The 18,988-nt window shown below is 39.3% G+C and overlaps 1 protein-coding gene across 1 annotated transcript in view; it reads right to left on the bottom strand.

The window, feature by feature from the left end:
- Positions 1-9,201: 9,201 nt before the first annotated feature.
- Positions 9,202-18,988, bottom strand: part of LOC121509664 (ADP-ribosylation factor-like protein 15) — a 130,594-nt gene continuing 120,807 nt past the window's right edge. The window contains exon 5 of the mRNA XM_041787229.1: positions 9,202-11,101. Coding sequence (XP_041643163.1) covers positions 10,949-11,101 — 153 coding nt within the window. The 3' untranslated portion in view covers positions 9,202-10,948. The remainder of the gene's footprint in view (positions 11,102-18,988) is intronic.

Here is an 18,988-nt window from a genome sequence, read left to right as displayed (position 1 = left end):
ACACGGTACTCCTTATAGGCCTGCAGGGGAAGAGCCGTAGCAGGAGTCACCTGCATAGATGGGTCAGGAGCTGCTCCGCTGAGAGCTGCTACTGGGCCCCCATCGCACGGCCGGACAAAGCAATAGGTTTCATATGTGGCACATCATGAATCAGGCTCAGCTTCAAATAACTCTAAACCAGGCTGTGTGTGGTAGGTATGTAGGGAGAGCGGGGCGGCTATCCTCAAAACATGACTGCAACATGACAGAGGTGATATCATACGGAAGAAAAATGACCAAGAGTGGGACTGTTCTATGCTATCTTTAATTCCTCTTTAAATGCACATTACATCCTTCAGTGGCCACCACTAATTGACCTCTTAAAGGAATGCAACACCTCCTCCATGACTGACATTTGCTTTTAGCGGCTCCTGTGGGATGGGGCTGTGGGCTGGTGGAAGGCGATAGTGGGGGAGATCCTCTGGAGATAAACCGCCGTGCCCCCTGTCCCTCAGACAACAAAGAAAGTGAGTGATGTTTGTCTGAAAACCAAGAGCCGTGATCCCCCGTGTTTTGATGTGTGGGCCACCTGGGATGCGGGTCTCCATCAGCACTCGAGCCGAGGAGAGAGGAAGAGAAACAGGACTAACACAGATCTCGTCCCCAGGACAAACAATGTGAGTGACATGCCTGCTGGAATCCCACGGAAGTCACCCAACAGACGAGGCATTCAAACACGCAGGAAAAACAAGAGGCGTTTAGGTCGCCACAAAGGGCTGGAGGAGAATTGCACAGCGAGCTCGCCTCAGTTTAAACGGGACATAAGCTGATGTCATTAAAGAGCCTGTGAGGAGATTTAGCTGGTTATTAAAACACTGAAATTAATCTGTATGAGATAGAAATCAAAACAGATCATAAGTAACAAGCAGATTATGAATTTCTTATTGTTTGAAGCCTGTTAGTGCTGGTTACATTTTCTTTCTTCTTCTTCATAGACTTTTGCCACCATTTTTTCCCAGACACACATTAGCGACCCAGGGAAAACAGCTCCGCAACCCACCTTTGGGTCCCGACCCACCAGTTGAGAACCACTGATTTAAAGGGTATATAAAGTTTATACCCACTTCTTGGGGTGTAACATTTCACAGAGGTCATGATTTGATTCAGAAATCAGTTACAGGGTCATGGTTCGGTACCGGGTCAGTTCATCGATAAAAAAATAAAATAAAGACGATAAAAAATTTTTGATTCTAGATTTCCCTTGCTTAATATTATTTTTTCTCTCACTGACATCAGTGCAGCTAATACTTTTTTTACTAGTCAAAATATACATTCGAATCAACCAATTAATCAGTCATTAAGTGTTATTCAGAACTATCAGTGATAGTTGGTACAGCCTGTGATTTATAAAATGAGATTAAAAAGTGGGGAAAAAAAACAACAACATGAAAACAAAACAGAAAACAGCCTAATATATATACTGGTTTGAAAAATTAAATATAAATGCAACATAATTTGCCAATTAAAATACACACTTTTTAGAGCAACACATCACATTTATGATTTTTGAAGAATACTCTGACACGGTTTTTAATAAAAACCCAGTGCAGTGGTTACTAATGTAAAATCCTGACTGTGACATCCTGAGCAGTGGATCTCGCTTCTCTTACAGTGGGAGCCGAGCAGAGAAAATTTGTCTTCCTTGTCTGTTTTGATATGCTGGCTACTTCTTCTTTGTTGGTGGTTTAATAGCGGTTATTGAACACTTAGCAGCATTACTGCCCCCAAGACTGACAGGTAAATACTGTCACATTTGTTTTCTGTTATTTCATTTTCTTTAATGGATGTATTCGTCATGAGACTACATGCACCAACCATGTCCCTGTTCAGGACAAACACAAAACCCGTTACACCTCTACCCACTTCTATAGGGTATATGTAAGTTAAACGTATATTTAGTTTCCAGCATTTTTCAGTCTGCAGTAATGCTCCCCTGTATGTGCTAAACAACACGTTATTATCTAATAAATGGGTCACTCAAGTTTTCATTGTTCTTTTGTAGTGTCAGACTAACACAGGATCAGAAATTATGCATTACATAAAGGACAGAAAATGTAAAAAGTAAAAATTAATTTTTACCTGCATTTACCTGTAGATCTACTTTAGCTATACGTTTACAAACTTTAATCCGTGAAAGTCCAGTTTGTAAATCTGAGGCAGTGCCAGGAAGGCACCTCAAATTTGTTTCTAAGAAAGAGATTTATGAGGGTTTATGTATTTTGACATTAAGAGAAATGTTAGTTTAAGGGATAATAAAAGTCTGGGTGAGAAAGTCTGAGCTTCCAGTCATCCCAGACGAACAGGACTGATTGGAAAGAAATGACTCTAACAGCTGTCTGGTACACTTTCCAATATTCTCAATGTCCACGTCTGATTGAATTACTTTGGTATACTCAGACTAATTCAATAGACTTGGATTTGCTTGTTTCATGATCATTATATCAGATGTAATGAACTGAAAGAGTTTAAGAGGTCAAGCAGACATCAAAGGAAGTCTGAGGTTAACTTCAATAAAGGCTTAAACTTGAGTTAAAAAGTAGAAGCACTATAAAGGGCAAATGAAGTGGATCAAGTTGTAATTAATTTGGCTGTAATCTTGATTATTGTACTATGCTGAAAAGTGCACTCAGGCGTGGATGTAACTTACTTAGACTTCATGATGTTTGAGGTTATTTTGTTTTCCATCTTGAACACAAACCCGCTGCATCACATGCACATCATGAAGTATCCTCCACCTTTATTCAGTGTCTGGGGAAGTAGACTCCTGCAGCACATAAGTTCACCAAGTTAGATTAAAAAAAGACTAAAATTTAGATTTGGAAATTTAAGACAGAATGTGAAAGTTTTATTGTGTCATTAGAAGAACGTGTCAGCATACATGCTTTATAAGCTATGCATTCACTTTAAACCTGCCATTTATTAGCATGCCTTTTAGCTGGATAATGGCTCTTTATAAACAACTACAGCTCCAAAAATCAGAAGCTCAAGTAAAAGTTCATTTTTTTCTGTGATTTATTTCAGTTACATTTCCATATATTCTAAAATTATCTCACACAAAGTGAAAATTTTCAACACTTGTTTTTGTTTAAATCTCGATGATAATGGCTTACAGCTCATCAAAATCAAAACCCCACTATTTCACTTCTTATCCACATACAGCATCATAGGTGTCTCACCTGGGTTAAGGAGAAAAAGAACTGGACCGCTGCTCTGACCATGATATCACTGTGCTTGATTGGTCAACCAACTGGTCTGACCTGAACCCCACAGAGAATCTCAGAGAATATGTCTAGAGGAAGATGAGAGACACAGACGAGCTGAAGGCTGCTTTCAGAACAACCTGGGCTTCATAACGCTCCAGCAGTGCCACAGACTGATGGGCTCCAACATTGCAACGTTGCATAGATGCAGTCATTTGTGCAAAAGGAGCCCCAACCAATCACCAAGTGCATATGAGAATAATTCTCCAGCAACACATTTCTGTATTCTAAATCCTTTTTTGGACTGATGTTTTGTGATGCTCTAATAGTTTGAGATAGTGGACTTTTGATTTTGTGAGCTGTAACCGTGATCATCAACATTAAAACAAATAAAGGCTTGAAATATTTCACTTTGAATGACATTAATCTAGAACATATCTAAGCAGATAAGACAGAGAACATATCAATTATACTCAAGTAAAAGTACTGTTACTTTAGATAAAATTACTTTGGATAAAATCAAAGTACCAGTAAAATTACTGCTTTATAAATCTATTGTATTTTCCTGCGCTTTTTAACTTTGTCTGTGGTGTCCATAATGAGTTTATCTGAGTTCTTTAAATGTTTTTAAGTGTTGCCCCTTAATCCCATAAATCACTGTATGACATGCCTTTGGTTAAACTTTAACCCGAATCCTATTTCCCATGAAGGTTAATCCATTTAATTAAGGAAAAATACTACATGGATGACTTAGTTTCCAGATCGTTAAATCAGAATTTTGTGGACTGACGCCCTTTATTGAATATTGCAAAGCTAATAACTGTACGTATCTTTGGAATCATCACCTCTCATATCTGGGAACGATTATTTTGTCCAGGGAACATTTCCTCACTAGCTTACATCATGTCTATGCATTTCCGTCATTTGTGTTTGTTATTCAAAGGGGTGTGCGTGTTGGTCACAGAGGCAGCAGAGTGTTGAAACAAAGAGGAAACACCTCGAATGAACCCAGAGGTCAAACATACACACATGAAACATGAATGAAAGCAGCGTCCCGGCTGCTCTCTGTGCTGTGTCACTGCTCCAAGATCCTGATGAGGGGAGCGGGAATGTGGGGTGTCCTGCATGGAGCGTCAGCTGTGGGAGGCAGAGCAGGGGTACTAGGCCCAGATGGATGTAAGGGCAACATCTGTTATACCTCCTGGCTGGTTCTTATCAGCAGAAAAGCTGCCACACACACTGGATGGGAGAAGACAAGAGAGAAAAGGGCATTCTTTGGAGAGTTTAAGAAAACATGCCTGCTTTTGTTTGTCTTGTAAACGAAAGTTAGGTTCCCTGTCAGGTCGTGCATTTGCATTGCACAAAGCTCACAGGCTTTATTTTGTCATGTGTGTGATTGAATTTGTTTGTACTCATGGTAAGTCGTTATACTGCATCAGGCACACTACCCTGTAATTATGACTGTGCTGTATATCCTAAACTACAGCATTACAACAACCAAATTAATCTACTTTAATTGGTCCATAAAAGGGCACATATATACTGAGTTTAGGATTTGGAAATTCTGTGTCAAAATCAAAACTTGAATAACAATCTAGTAACACTAAAACATCTTTAAAAGGGCATTAATGGAAAAGGTAATCAAGTTATTTTAAGTGTTATCAAAGTAATTATTTGCCTTGATAAGGAATTGTTTTCACTGTGACTCTGACAGCTGAAAAACCTATCTAACTGATAATTAACATTGAAAAAAAAAACTTGATAGTACTTTCTTTGCAGCACACAAGCTGTAGAAGGAACATGCAAGTTTATAATGACAAAGTGATAAATCAACTTTGAACTCTTTTTTTAGTGTCTTATAAACTTTGGGAGGTTTGGCGTTTTGTACCCATGATAGGTTAAAAAAGAATCAGTCATAATATCACAGGTAATTTTATGGCTGTCAGGATGTGTCCAGTAAGTGCAATGTAATCAAGTTCTACAATTAGTTCAAACTTGTGAAAACTGAGGCAGTAAAATCTGCTCTAGGATGGCGTGTCAGTGAAATGAGCAGAAGGCAAACCCACTCACATGAAAACAAATCCTTTCAGATATGAAAAATGGCTTCTGATCAGAGCTAAGCTGCCTGGCTTTTTGCCATAGCAGGGAGACAGAAGTTAGGAATTGAATTGACTGTTTTCTGGCACAAATCTCCCTGTTATCATACCAGAGTATGAGAACATAAAGGGGAAATTTACCTCACAATGAACAGACACACAGCATGTAGCTTGCTGTTAACTTTCAATAAAGGCAGTGACATCAGCTAACAACAGATGAGATGAACTGCTTGGTGATTTTGTATCATTGTAACATTAGGCGGACGGGGTATTTTCCCAGGAAAGAGGTCAACAACTTCCTTAAGATCTGAGTCCAAAATGTAGTCACACAGATCTAAGTGTTTTCACATGTTTACGGCAACCTTATTCCAACATATCCAGTACGTTAAGACACAAGTCTGGACTTTACGCCCAGAGACTTAGGCACACTTTGGTTAAGCCACTGCACCATCTTCATGCAGCCGCAGTGATGTAAAATAAGTCCACTACTGCTCTTTAATGTCTCATTTCACTCTAAAAACTCACAGAAAGGTCAGTGGACAAGTCAAAAGTTATATAGAAACATTTGCTTTTCCACGGTTTCCTTCATTTTTTTTCCTTCCATAACAAGTTCCTTTTTCTGTAGTTAAGTACATGTCTTTGATTTCCTTGTTTTATTCCATTCATTTATATATTCATTTGTAGAAAGAAGGTCTGTATCCTAAAAGGAAGTTAAACACCCTTGGTTCAAGACAATATGATAATCCAAAAAGTTTTAAATGAAAAACAATGGAATTTTAAATGCAACAAATGAGGAGATTAATCACAATAAAATATTGTAATAGCTCTACAGCCCAGGTAAATAGCTAAACTCGATAAATGTGCTTGCTCTGCCATAAAAGAAAGTTATGAGTCTTACATTTGTGATCTTTGGAGCAAGGTTATGATAGTTAACTAAAACTAACTAAATAACTAAAACTAAAATTCAAAAAAAATTTCAGTGAACTGAAACGAAATAAAAACTAAGCTTTACTAAAAAAACGAAAACTAAAACTGTAAAGTGCGCTTACAAAACTAAAATAAAATAGAAAGGGAGACAAAATATCTTTAGTTTTAGTCTTTGGCACAACCATACTAACCTGCACCTACACTCAAGTCTGTGGAGTGTAAAATTGCCTGATCTTATTGGTTAAGACTTTACACAATGGTAGTTTTATGTCTGGAGTTACATTCAAACATCATTATTAAGTAAATAAAATGATAAGTGAAGAGTAGCCTGTTTGAATATGTTTTTAAAAATGTATTATGCTCTCCCAGTCCTACACTAAAACTAATAAAAACTACACTAAAACTAAGCATTTTTGAAAACAAAACAAAACAAAACAAAACAAAACAAAACCTAAACTTAACTAACAGACCAGCAGTCAAAACTAATAAAAACGAAACTGAAATTGAACAAAGAAAGTGAAAACGAAATAAAATAGAAACTAATGAAAAATCCCAAATTATTATAACGTTGCTTTGGAGGCTTTAACAATATCCTATAATCCAGCATACATAAATCAGAGCACAGCTAGAACTTGCATTTCTTCATGAATACTTAATAAACTAATCATATTAGGACTCAAAGGCCTTCTTAAATTATTTTCACAGCTTTTACAAGGACCTACAAAGTGCTGCAAAATACTTGTGGTTGGTGTTTGACTGCTGTGTGATGTGTTGATTTTTGTTAGTGGATTTACTAAACAGAGATGTTTTTCTCCAAACATTTTCTGTCCTAAAGTAAATGGTCGCAGACTTTTTAAAATACAAAGAAAAAACAATTCACTTGATCCTTTTTTTGATTTTTAAGAAAACTTGGGGGGACGAGCAGTGAAAACCCTTTCAGACAGCTAATACTTCATGGTTTAAGGAGTCACGTTGAAGTTGTTCTGAAAATTAGAAAATGTGGCAAATGTTTGAGGAGAGTCTTTTTAAAATACTCACATGGTTTTATTCATGCATCATACCGCTGGCCAGCCTCCTTCCTCCACAGTAAAATCAGAAGTACTGATTTACAAACCTTCAGTGTAAAACTAAATGCAGCCCATATCTAAATAAAATCCACACCTTTCCTGTGCTCTCATTCATCCTAGTGTGGCTGTAGTGTACACACTGTAACCAGGCTGTGCAAACAGAGATGACTAGTGAAGACATGAATACAGGGCCCTTCCTACGTCAGAAAATCATTCAGGACAAATGATTTATAAACTACCCTTGAGGCTACTGCTGCATATTGTCTGTGGTTTCAGAGTCGAACTCTACAGCATACTTTTGAAGGTTTTGTTTTATTCTTAAAAATGCAAAGCTCTGGCAATCAGTGTGCTCCATTTTCAAACACATTGAAAGCTGAAAATTAGGCCTGCCATTGTTTGATTGGATATTCCATCCTTCCAGGCAGCCATTATTTACCATTCAATTTAGTGAATTATAAAAATCAGCATGCAGCGACTTGAAGTTTCTAGAGATACTGTATCCATCACAATAAACATCACATCCCTGTTATTGTTGCATGGTAATACAACCGTGAACACAGATTGATTAAAAAATATCCAGACGGTATTACAACACTGCAAAAACAAAATAACTGAAGGTTTTTATCTAGAAGCCACATTGAGGGTCTGCTGAAAAGAGGATGGGCAAAAATAAATGAAAAAACACAGCCAGACTCCAGCAATTAAACAGTCAGAGCAGGTAAAGGCATGCGTAAGAGGGGAGGGCTTGCCACATCTTTTCAGAGAGTAAAATTAACAGTACAGAGAGAAAAGAGAGAGTGAAGAAGCATGAGAGAGAGAGAGAGACAGAGATCCCCTGCCTCTGGTCTTTTTTCTCCCAGGAGGGCTGCTCGCTGAGGTCCTGGCCTTTTCCCTTCCCCTGGGCATCCTGGACGCCCATGTTGAGGGAGGGCTGCTTCGGCGTGACCAAAGAAAGCAGAGAGAGAGAATGAGAGGGAGAGACAGAGAGAAGGGGAGAACCTGGGAAATAAAAAAGGGATAGGAGAGAGAGAGATAGAGAGGAGTCAAAAATCAGAGAGAAAGTGAGATTAACAGGAAGAAAAAGGGGGGCGAGGCGAGCGCAGCAGCCCGTGGTTTGTCTTGGGGCTGCAGCAGCTTCCAGAGCTGGTGTGCAGCAGACTGAAGAGAAGCACGTCTGCCCCAGAGGCAGAGACTGGAAAACAGGATCAAAGAGTCGCCACGGCAACCTGCATGACACACATTGTATTAAAGCCACACGGTTAATTTGAAAGAGATGGAAGAAGGGCAAAAGGAGAAGAAAAGGGGAGGCAGAAGTAGCACGGAGTAGAGTATATTTATCAGGAACTCCTGTCTCACACAGTTAACTTTCCACTCTGAACTCTCTTCAGCAGCTACATTTGGACTTGATGGTTTCTTTGAAACCGTTGTTTTGGTTCAACCTTTAATGGCTCATCTGTGATTACACCATTATTCTCCAGTAACTTTTCTTTAAAGGTCACCTAAATCACAAATCTGAGACATCATGAAGCAACCGTTTCCGAAGCTGTGTGTAATTTAACTCAAATCACGCAGATATAGATAATGAGAATGTTACGTTATATGAGTATTTACTTTAGAGAAGACTATGAAACCAATCAGAGTCATACCTGATCTGACTGAATTTCAGAAACTGGCGAAAAGCTACAAACAGTAGCTACAAAAAATAGCACTAATCCTGTGAAGACAGAAACAGACTAATATCCATGCTGTTAACACACTGTTACGCATTAAAGACTCAGAAAGCTTATGGTACTCTAATGGGGCTTTAAAAAATGTAAAACATCAAATGTTTGAACAAGTAAAAGTAAATACATTTAAAAAACAAAGGCAAGATTTGACATTTTTTAAAACTTTAATAACCATATAAGACAAAAAGCTTGATTGGAAAAAACAGACAAATTACAAAAACAACAACAAAATAAAAGAGACTGTTGTGAAAGTGAGAGCTGATGATATGCAAAGTCCAACATTTGTTTAATCCCTCGTCCACACTGATTTTGCATTCAGGTGACTGTATGCAGCACAGATCCCTACTCCAAAAGCTACCCGACAGATCTCAGTCAGGTACAAAAAGTGATTCAAAACTTGACAAAACGAAAACAACATAAAAATACAAAACACAACGGGAGCCAGTGTGATGATTATTCGTGACTCAAGCACGTCTTGGGGAAACTTGTGGCACAATACGACTCATTTTAGAGATGTGAAGTCCACATGAGGACAGCCGGCTGAAAGATGACACGTAGGATGATAACCCTACGGAGTGGTAATTGGGATGGGGAGCGGAGCTGCAGTGGCAGGGTGTACTGGGTTGGGATGAGGTGGGGCGGGGGTCCATGATGATCGGCAGACAGGGAGGGGTCTTCACAGACAGTTGGAAGGCATTAGGGTGTCGGACAGGGACTTGTCAGATGCAGCTGTTGCTGCGGCTGATTGATAGTTTGTATTCCACCCCGATGGGGGACTGAAGCAGCTCTCCAGGGCAGACGGGGATTATGTCAGTTTTAAAAGGAAAAAAAGAAAAACAATAAAAATATGGAAGTAAAAAAACAAACATAACATTTGTTTAACATTGACAGAAAACTAAATCCATCACATTTTTCTACTTCAACGAGCCCAGTCAATCATCACTGCTGTTGTTTTTTTTTTCTTTTTTGGTCTTTGATTTAAAAGAATTCATAAGTGTGGTGCAATATATAAAAATCTGAACATAGCTCTAAGAGGTTAACATACAGAGCTATAAAATATATCCTAAGTTGCACATTTATAAAAGCATTCAGACTTGCTCTCACTTCACCTCTCAGTAAAGTACTTAAAGCACTTAGTCACATGATTATTAGTACTTGTGTATGGCTGCACAGGAGGGTACACAGCAATATACTGTTTGCATGTACATAATACTCCATGAGATACTCAGACTACACTAGACTTCGGATTAGATATGTAACTACCGTACATAACACAATGCTTTGGACTATGCACTCCAATCACACAACATTCGTTGTTAGCTGTTCAAAAGGAGAAGCACACTGACAGCCATACAGTACTCCTCAGTGACAACATCAATAGTGCCCACCCACACATCCTGTAAAGTCATTACTGAAGATGTTAAACGTATCTACAGAAAACCTGTGCTCACTTTGTGTGTGACAGTGTGTGCGTGTGTAAGAGTGAGAGTGTGTGTGTTTGTGTTCATGATGACTGCAGGAATGCCATATGTCCCACATGCCGCTGCTTTAATCCCAAAGGCGCAGACAGTAGTAAACAAGATTTCCATTTCTGGCAGAGTTCAATGATTTTCCTGTATAAACTGCTTTACATCGGCTGTTTTGATGGCAGCTCTCCTCGGTCCCTCTGTAATAGCTTACTGCTTGTGCACAATCTCAATTTGAAAACATGAGAACCCAGTGAAAGGTGGATAACATACAATACACTTCTCAGAGAGAGGCCAACTTCTGCTCTATTTTCTTTAGTGTACATGTGTGTGTCTGTGCATGTGTGTGTACATGGGCACCAGCAGCATGTGGTGTTTTTCTTGGTCATCAGCTGCTAATGTCTCTTAGCATTAGCAGCATTAGCATCATATCCTTGCAGGCTCTGTGTCTTTGTCCTCCAAAAGGCTAATGAACTGACCAAAAATCTCCTTCACTGTCTCCATGTTGTCAGTGGAGCTCCCCTCCAGGATCCAGCGCTTCCCTCGGGCCAGTGGCTCCAGCTCAAAGTATTTCTTGATCTGCAGACAAAAACAAACAAAGCAGTTAGTCAAAACACTCAGGTTTTTAAATCATGTTTAATCATGGATGCATGTGCAAAATCTTGTCTTTACTAACAGCTATACCACTGACTCCAAACTATGCATCATTAAAAACAGGCAACACAGCTGTATAAGGGGTATAAGGCAATTAAGATACCCCAGACATGGGACAAATTCTTTTGTGTTTAAGTAGCAGGTGTGAATAATATCCCTTTCTAGGCAAAGCTCTTGGATGCCTTTAGATTGATTATATTATGTAGTTGTAAAAAGAAATTTGAGCAGATTGCAGGAAAAGCACTGAGTTTTATGGCTATATTGCTATAATCAGAGGTTGCAGAACATTTAAAAGAAAAAAGCTCTTGTATTATCTCTGACCTCACTACAATGACACAAGCACTGACTGAAGCTGCATGCCCCAAAGTAAAGGGAATAAACACAAGTTAAAAAAAATAGTGTGACTCAATGAATTAAGGCAGGATTCTTCTTCGAGAAATCAGTTGCTGATTGTTTGGTGTTGTTCCTTTAAAGAGTTAATTAAAAAGCTCATAAGTTGGATTTAAAGGGCTCGTGGCAGAGGGGGTGCAGAGAAGTTGGTGGTAGAAGCAGAACCAGCTGTTAGGAAAATGTGAGCAGAGGAGAAGCATTGTCTCAGACCTCCACTGAGGGGTACTGAAGGTTGTTAGGAGTTCTTACATTTTAAAGCCCAGAGTAATGGAAGCAATTTTATTTGCCCGATGTGGATGAAGTTCAGCTATCTCCTCCTGTTTGTCTGATAGCCAGCATAAAAATGTGGCCTGTCAGCAAGTCTGACAAAAAATATATGACAACAGATGCCATAGATGCAATGAAAAAAAGCAAAGCAGGTTTATCATTTATCTTTAATTTTAAAGAGGTTTATTTAAAAAAAAAAAAAAAAAAAAAAAAAAAAAAAAAAGCCTGAATAAGCCATTTTTTCTGTCCTGATTAAGCTACACCTAGCCTTGATTAAGCCTTGGCTTGGGTGATAAGTCAATTTAATCAATAAATTGTAAAAGTTTTAAAAAAATGAAGATGGAGAGCTCACTGAAAATGAAAGCATCTGCATTAAAGCAATTCATGATGCTGGATGGTCTCTGAGACAAATATGACAGGTGTTCTAATAAATTTGTTAAGCACTGTCTATTTCACATTCATCTGGGAAACCTCCCAAACAAAGCATTTGGGAGGGGAAGGACTTTCAGAAAATTCTCAGAAGGTGAGTGGTTAAATGTTCTGTCTGTCCCAGTCATTATGGGCAAATCAGAGAAACAAGACAAAATGAGGTAGTAGGCATGCGCCTAGTTCAAGCACCTGCAGCAGCCATTGTATACCCTGGCTTCCAGTTCATAATTATTATTTGTTTTGTCTGTATGTATAATTTAATCTGTACCAACTTGTGGTACTTGACTCGTGTCTGCAACACACGTGGAAAATTACTCCTTGTACTTAAAATAGCACTTTTCAACATACACTTTATTCAGCACAATTTACATTCATCTCGTTATTGCGTGTTTGCACATTGTGAGTACTGTTTTATTGTCTATTAATAATTGTTACCTACTAAGGGACTACGGATGTATACGAGCAATTTTGTTAACTCCAGCATGTTTACACTGGTCTCTTCTGCTCATGTTCATTAAGGTGCTCTGTCTCTTTTAAATAAATAAATACCTAAAATAGATAAACACTACAAAACTCATGCTGAAGCAGACTGTTAGAAGAGCCAAAAAATCTTTTCTATCATGAAAAGCTTTCAGTGAAGTACTTTGCTCTTTATCATATGAGGAATTGTGGTCCAGTGCTGATAAAAAAGTGTGGCCATACTCTTGCTACACCTGAGCTAAACCCTGGCAGCAGCCATTGCTATCGACTTCCAGTACAACTAAACCCTGTTACCGCTTTGTTCAACTCAAACGATGCTGATTATTCAGGCACAATCACTTCAGACTTGAGCTTTGCACAATGGATTTGTGTGATAACAGAAATGGAATCTGGACGACCCATCTACTTTGAAACTATTTGTATGGGGAATGTTAAATTAATTAGGGCCAACTTTGTATTTATAATACAATGTACAATAGTAACAATAAAATTCCTTTATGTTACTCTTAATACTCTCTTAATAAAAAAAATGCCCTGCTGAGACTACATAATGCGCTTTCAAGACAAGTTCACAGCTTATACATAAACTCACAAAAGGGAAATTCAGTTCACCTTTATTAAATGTTGATACAATTAGAGCAAAACATGTTTCAAATCATTTATGTTTCATATGTAGTTTATCTCAAGCATGAAAGAAAACTGATTAAAAAAAGTACTGCAGATTAGTGTGAAAAACCGCAGATTTAATTTCTAGGCCATATTCCCCAGCCCCCAGCAAAGTCTATTTCTTTAGACTTAATATCAATAATGTAGGGGAAAAAAAGTTGCAAAGGAGACCTTTATCAATCTCTGCACAATCAGCAATGCCAAGAAGCAATTTAAATATGTGAAAAAATACTTTAAATACATTGATAACATAGCTTTGGTCATATTTTATAAATATAATAAAATATTGATGTATTTGCTTTTTTTTTTTCAATCAACAGAGCAGATAAATTTAGTACAATTAGTAGCTCTTTTCTCTACAAGAAGGCAAAAACATGAAAGCACACCAGCAAATCGACACAGGTGCCTGTCACACAGTCAAATGACTTTTCAACTTCAAGTGAAATTGCTTTTGTCTAGACCGTGCTGGGCTGTCTATTTGTGCCATGGTGTGTGGCATGAAGAGGATGGGGAGGGGGTGGGGGGGGGGTGAAGGGAGGTGGGGGTACTCTTTGTGTCTGCTCAAATCCAGCCAGCCATGCCAGTGAGTGGGAGAGCGAGCGCTGTCTCTGCCCCTGAGCTGAGTCTCTGTCCGGGTGTAATGTGAGTTTAATGACAGATTAAGTCACCTCAGCCGCGTTTGGCTCAGAGGTCTGGCTAGAAAGCTGAGCGGACCCAAACAGTGTTAACAAATCTGTCTGGGTAACTCGAGCTGCCCTAGTCCAGGCTCTAGCCCCAAACCTAGACTGCAGACGTTGCGGCTGGCTGCCTGTCTGGCTGGCTGGCTCACTTGTCTGCCTGTAGCCAAGGCCCTCTTCTGGAAGACTCTGGCCCCTGCACTGGCAGACAGTCAAAAGGGCAGCAGTGACCTCTGTGCAAGTGCAGACAGGCTCAAGCTTCTCTCACTTCCCCTCCTTCCCTCACGGGCCAACAGAACACAACCAGGGGTATCTCACAGTGCGGCGAATGCTTCCAATCATTTGTGACATCAGACAGCTGATCTTACAAACCTGACACCGGATAACTTATCAAGTTTTCAGCACAGCTTTACAGTTGTGCAGTCATGAAATACCAAAGAATCTTCCATTTATTTAATACCTGGTTGGCATGAACACCTTCTTAGGGGCCACATTTCATTAACAGGGCACACTCACTCCAAATATTTTATTCACACAACAACAGGCAGCCAGATTGGTCACCAAAAAACACAGTCTCAGTGTTACATGACCAAAGGAACCCCATGACCTGCAGTAACAGACGGGTGCATCCACACTGGCAGTTGACAGTGTGGCCCCAACCAGTTTCTCTGAGATTAAGTCTTCCTAAGCACACTTATGCTTGCTTAAGGAATTGCGTGAGGCAGTGGGAAGGGTAAGCCACACAAGACGAGGGTTGCCAGATGGCTCCTAGGATGACCAGTGGGTCACCCAGTCTAGCTCCTTCTAGGTCATAAAGACCGAGGGCCTCGCCTGGTGCATGGGAGAAAGCGGCTTATGCATACATGAGGGTGTCAAAAAAATCTATAATCACCTGTGTGCATACGTATGCACGGGTGTGTAAACTGTATACCCACAGCTGGAACACACTCATGTTGTGGGGAGAGCCACATTCCATTGATGAGAAAGCAAAACTTCTTGGAAACAGACCTCAAGTGTAAGTAAGGCAGCCAGGAGATTGTTATGACTGCATGGACTAATCTTTATTTAATCTAATATTAATGACTATTTCACTGACTATTACATTGAGTAAAATTGTATTATTCTATAATGGAATAACTATCAAAAATCAAATTTGCACAAGGGTTTGTAAAGCGGGTATGTATCTTATGTAATTTACTGTATAAAAGCCAAGAGAGGTTTATTCTGAAATCTGACTGCTAAACATCAGTATGTAATCGAAACTGATGAGACTCCCTAAATATTATAAAACTTCTGAGGTAATCATCAAGCTGCTAACAAAGCTGCAAAATTAGACAGGTGTGATGTAAACAGTGCTAGAAGGGAACATCAGCACTGTAACTTTGCAATTTGATGGTGTTAATGCCCATGTTGTAGTGACCTAACATTCCCATCAAGTTCACAGAAACACAGCAACTTTGCTAGTTGATTTGTAATAAATGGTTGATGGTCTAACCATGGTAACTGTCAGAGCATGATAAACCAGCAGTTGGCACAGACGTCTGATTTTTAATTGCAAAAATGATTTCTGTAGAACAATTTTCCTCAATAAGGACCTGCATTGTTGTTGGCAATTACTCAAGTTTAGAAACATGTTAGAAAGACTTGATGATAAAATGATTGATGGTGGATATACTTAGCAATCAAGCACACAACCCTTTAAATGACTGATGTAGAGTTAAGGGACATGTCAGCCAGGCTGGGAAAATGTATATCAAGGAATTTCTAGGAACATTTCTTCAGTCACTGTTGGAAGTCAGAATATAAACTATTTGTGGGGCGGAAACCAAAATAAACTTGGCAAATGGGACCGAAAGATTCCTTTAGAAAGAATTCATTCTTTCCAATATTTGTGTTAAACTTCACGTTGATTAAAAGAGACAATTCAGCAATTTCTTTTTGGAAAATGGGTCTTGAGGAAATGTAAATTCATCAATGACAGGCTGCTAACTTTGACACTGAGTGACCCAGTGTCTGAAGGGAGAGGCTTGCACAGCTAGTCAGCTAAGCTTAAGCTCCAAACCTGGCAAGCCAACTTCATGCTCCTTAAGACAGAGGACTGGCGTGTATGGCACGTGCACCCAGCTGCTCCTTGACCTGTCTGCCAGATTACTACATTTGATGGTCACTGTTGGCATTGTGTCAAATCAAGAGGATATTCTGGTCGAATAAGAGGAGCTTTGGCAGCTGTCTGCTGTCGGCGGAGCCCTACTCTGGCCTCCTGACCAACTAAACACACACCATGGAGGCAGACAGAGGCAAAAAAAAGGACTGGCTGGAGAGAGAGAGAGAGAGAGAGAGAGAGAGAGAGAGAGAGAGAGAGAGAGAGAGAGAGATGCCTGAAGCCAAGTCCAGTCATGGAGGTGCATAATGTTGGCTGCTGCTCAGACTATACGTGAGAAAAGACCCTGACAAATTTATATCCCTCACAAATTTATATCCTCTGTTCTGCAGCAGTGTTCAGGTCAAAAATAAAATTGAGAGTTCAAACTAGAAAGCAGCTGGTATTGTGCAGTACATCATTCTGCTGGGTCTTTGAGAGGGGCTTACAAATTGCAGTGGAAATAGGCACATGGATTAGAAGCAGGAGAGGGTCCAGTTCAACCCCAGGCATGAATGATGTACCCTTGAGCAAGGCACTGAGTGCCTACCCACTTGGAGTGTAAAGTCTGTGGCCTCCCCATCACTCTGTTACTACATCGCTTTCCACATTATTAAGCAAATTACATTTTTCTCTTGTTTTCCTAAATATTAATGCAAATGACAGTCAGAATATTTTTCAAGTCATCAGCCATTACAGCATAATTCAAATGTTTTTGAACAAACTTGATAATGATAACAGTTTAAAAAAAAAAAAAAAAACTCAAAATGCACTGTTCCACATTAGTAAGCACGACAGAGTTTTAAAACATTTTATAGGTTGTAAAGAACTGAAAATGATCATTTTTTTGAATTTGCAGCATTAAGAGGTCATATTTACTGAAATCAAAATCTATTTCAATCAAAAACATCTTAACAGGCCAAGTTACATGTTAACATAGGAGCCCTTCTTTGATATCACCTTCACAATTCTTGCATCCATTGACCTTGTGAGTTTTTGGAGAGTTTCTGCTTGAATTTCTCTGCAGGATGTCAGATTATCCTCCCAGAACTGCAGTTTAGATGTGAACTGCCTCCCACCCTCATAGATCTTTTGCTTAAGGATGCTCCAAATATTCTCAACAGGGTTAGGGTCAGGGGGGATGGGGGCCACACCATGAGTTTCTCTCCTTTTATGCCCATAGCAGCCAATGACACAGAGGTATTCTTTACAGCATGAGATGGTGCATTGTCATGCATGAAGAAATTTTACTACAGAAGGAACTGCTCTTCTTTTTTTACCGTGGAAGAAAGTGGTCAGTCAGAAACTCTATATACTTTGCCGAGGTCATTTTCACACCTTCAGCGATCCTAAAGGGGCCTACCAGCGCTCTCCTCATGAATCTGGCCAAAAACATGACTCCTACCCCTCCTTGCTGACATCACAGCCTTGTTGAGACATGGTAGCCAGCCACCAACCATCCACTACTCCTCCATCTGGACCATCCAGGGTTGCACGGCACTCACCAGTCAACAAGACTGTTTGAAAATGAGTCTTCATGTATTTCAGGGCCCACTGCAACCGTTTCTGCTTGTGAGCATTGGATCGGGCGGCCGAATTGTAGGTTTATGCACGACTGCAAGCCTCTGGAGGATCCTACACCTTGAGGTTGGTGGGACTCCAGAGGCACCAGCAGCTTCAAACACCTGTTTGCTGCTTTGTAATGACATTTTAGCATCTGCTCTCTTAATCTGATGAATCTGTCAGAAACCTTCCTCATTATGCCTTTATCTGCATGAACCCGTCTGTGCTCTGAATAAGCCACAAATTCATTCACAGTATGATGATCACGATTAATTTTTCATGAAATATCTAATGTTTTCATTCCTTGTCCAAGGCATTACACCATTTGACACTTTTAAGCAGCAGAGAGATCCTTTTTCTTCCCATATTGCTTGAAACCTGTGGCCTGCTTAATAATGTGGAACATGTGGAAAAGTGCATTTTGAGGTTTTATTAAAAAAAAAAAAAACGGTTGTCATTATCAAGTTTGTTCAAAAACATTTGAATTATGCTGTAATGGCTGATGACTTGAAAAATATTCTGACTGTCATTTGCATTAATATTTAGGAAAATAAGAGAAAAATGTAATTTGCTTAATAATGTGGAAAGCAGTGTAACTAATGCATGTCTTTAGGTTTTGATCGTGTGCAAGTGTGTTTATTTATAGCTAGTGATTCATAAGCACAGCCCTTGTCACATCGTTCCAGGTTCAAATCCCACCTGGCGCTATTTAGTTCATCCTCTACTCTTTTTTTCTCACATATTTTGTCTATCCGTCCAATTAAAAGCAAAAGATTAAAGATTAAAGAATAACCACAGGTCATGAATGGATTCATTTTGTGTCTCAGTGTGATATAAACAATAACATAATATGACTGATTTTTCCCAGAGAGAATCAATAATGTAACTCTTTCTGTACTTCCAGTTCTTTTGAATTGCCTGAACAAAGTACCTTTGTTCAACAATGTCAAAGAGGCTTACAGGACACAGGTAGTTGATAAAAAGCAGCCTGCAGCGGAAAATGACACATCTTGGTTGTGTTTGGAAAAGTGATTTATCAACTTCAGAACTAAGGTCATTTTGCATGGTGCATTCACAGTGGTTTATCTGTATCTGGTATGTTTCTTAGAGTCATTCTGGCAGTTTGAACCGATTAATTCGGGTTAAGTGCCTTTCTCAAGGGTGCAATGGCAGAGGTCCAAGGCAGCGCAGTACACTCAG

This window comes from Cheilinus undulatus, linkage group 5, assembly GCF_018320785.1.
Source record: "Cheilinus undulatus linkage group 5, ASM1832078v1, whole genome shotgun sequence".
NCBI classification, from domain to species: domain Eukaryota; kingdom Metazoa; phylum Chordata; class Actinopteri; order Labriformes; family Labridae; genus Cheilinus; species Cheilinus undulatus.
Note: the sequence above shows the minus strand (reverse complement) of the source record. Positions and strands in the feature narration are given on the sequence as shown.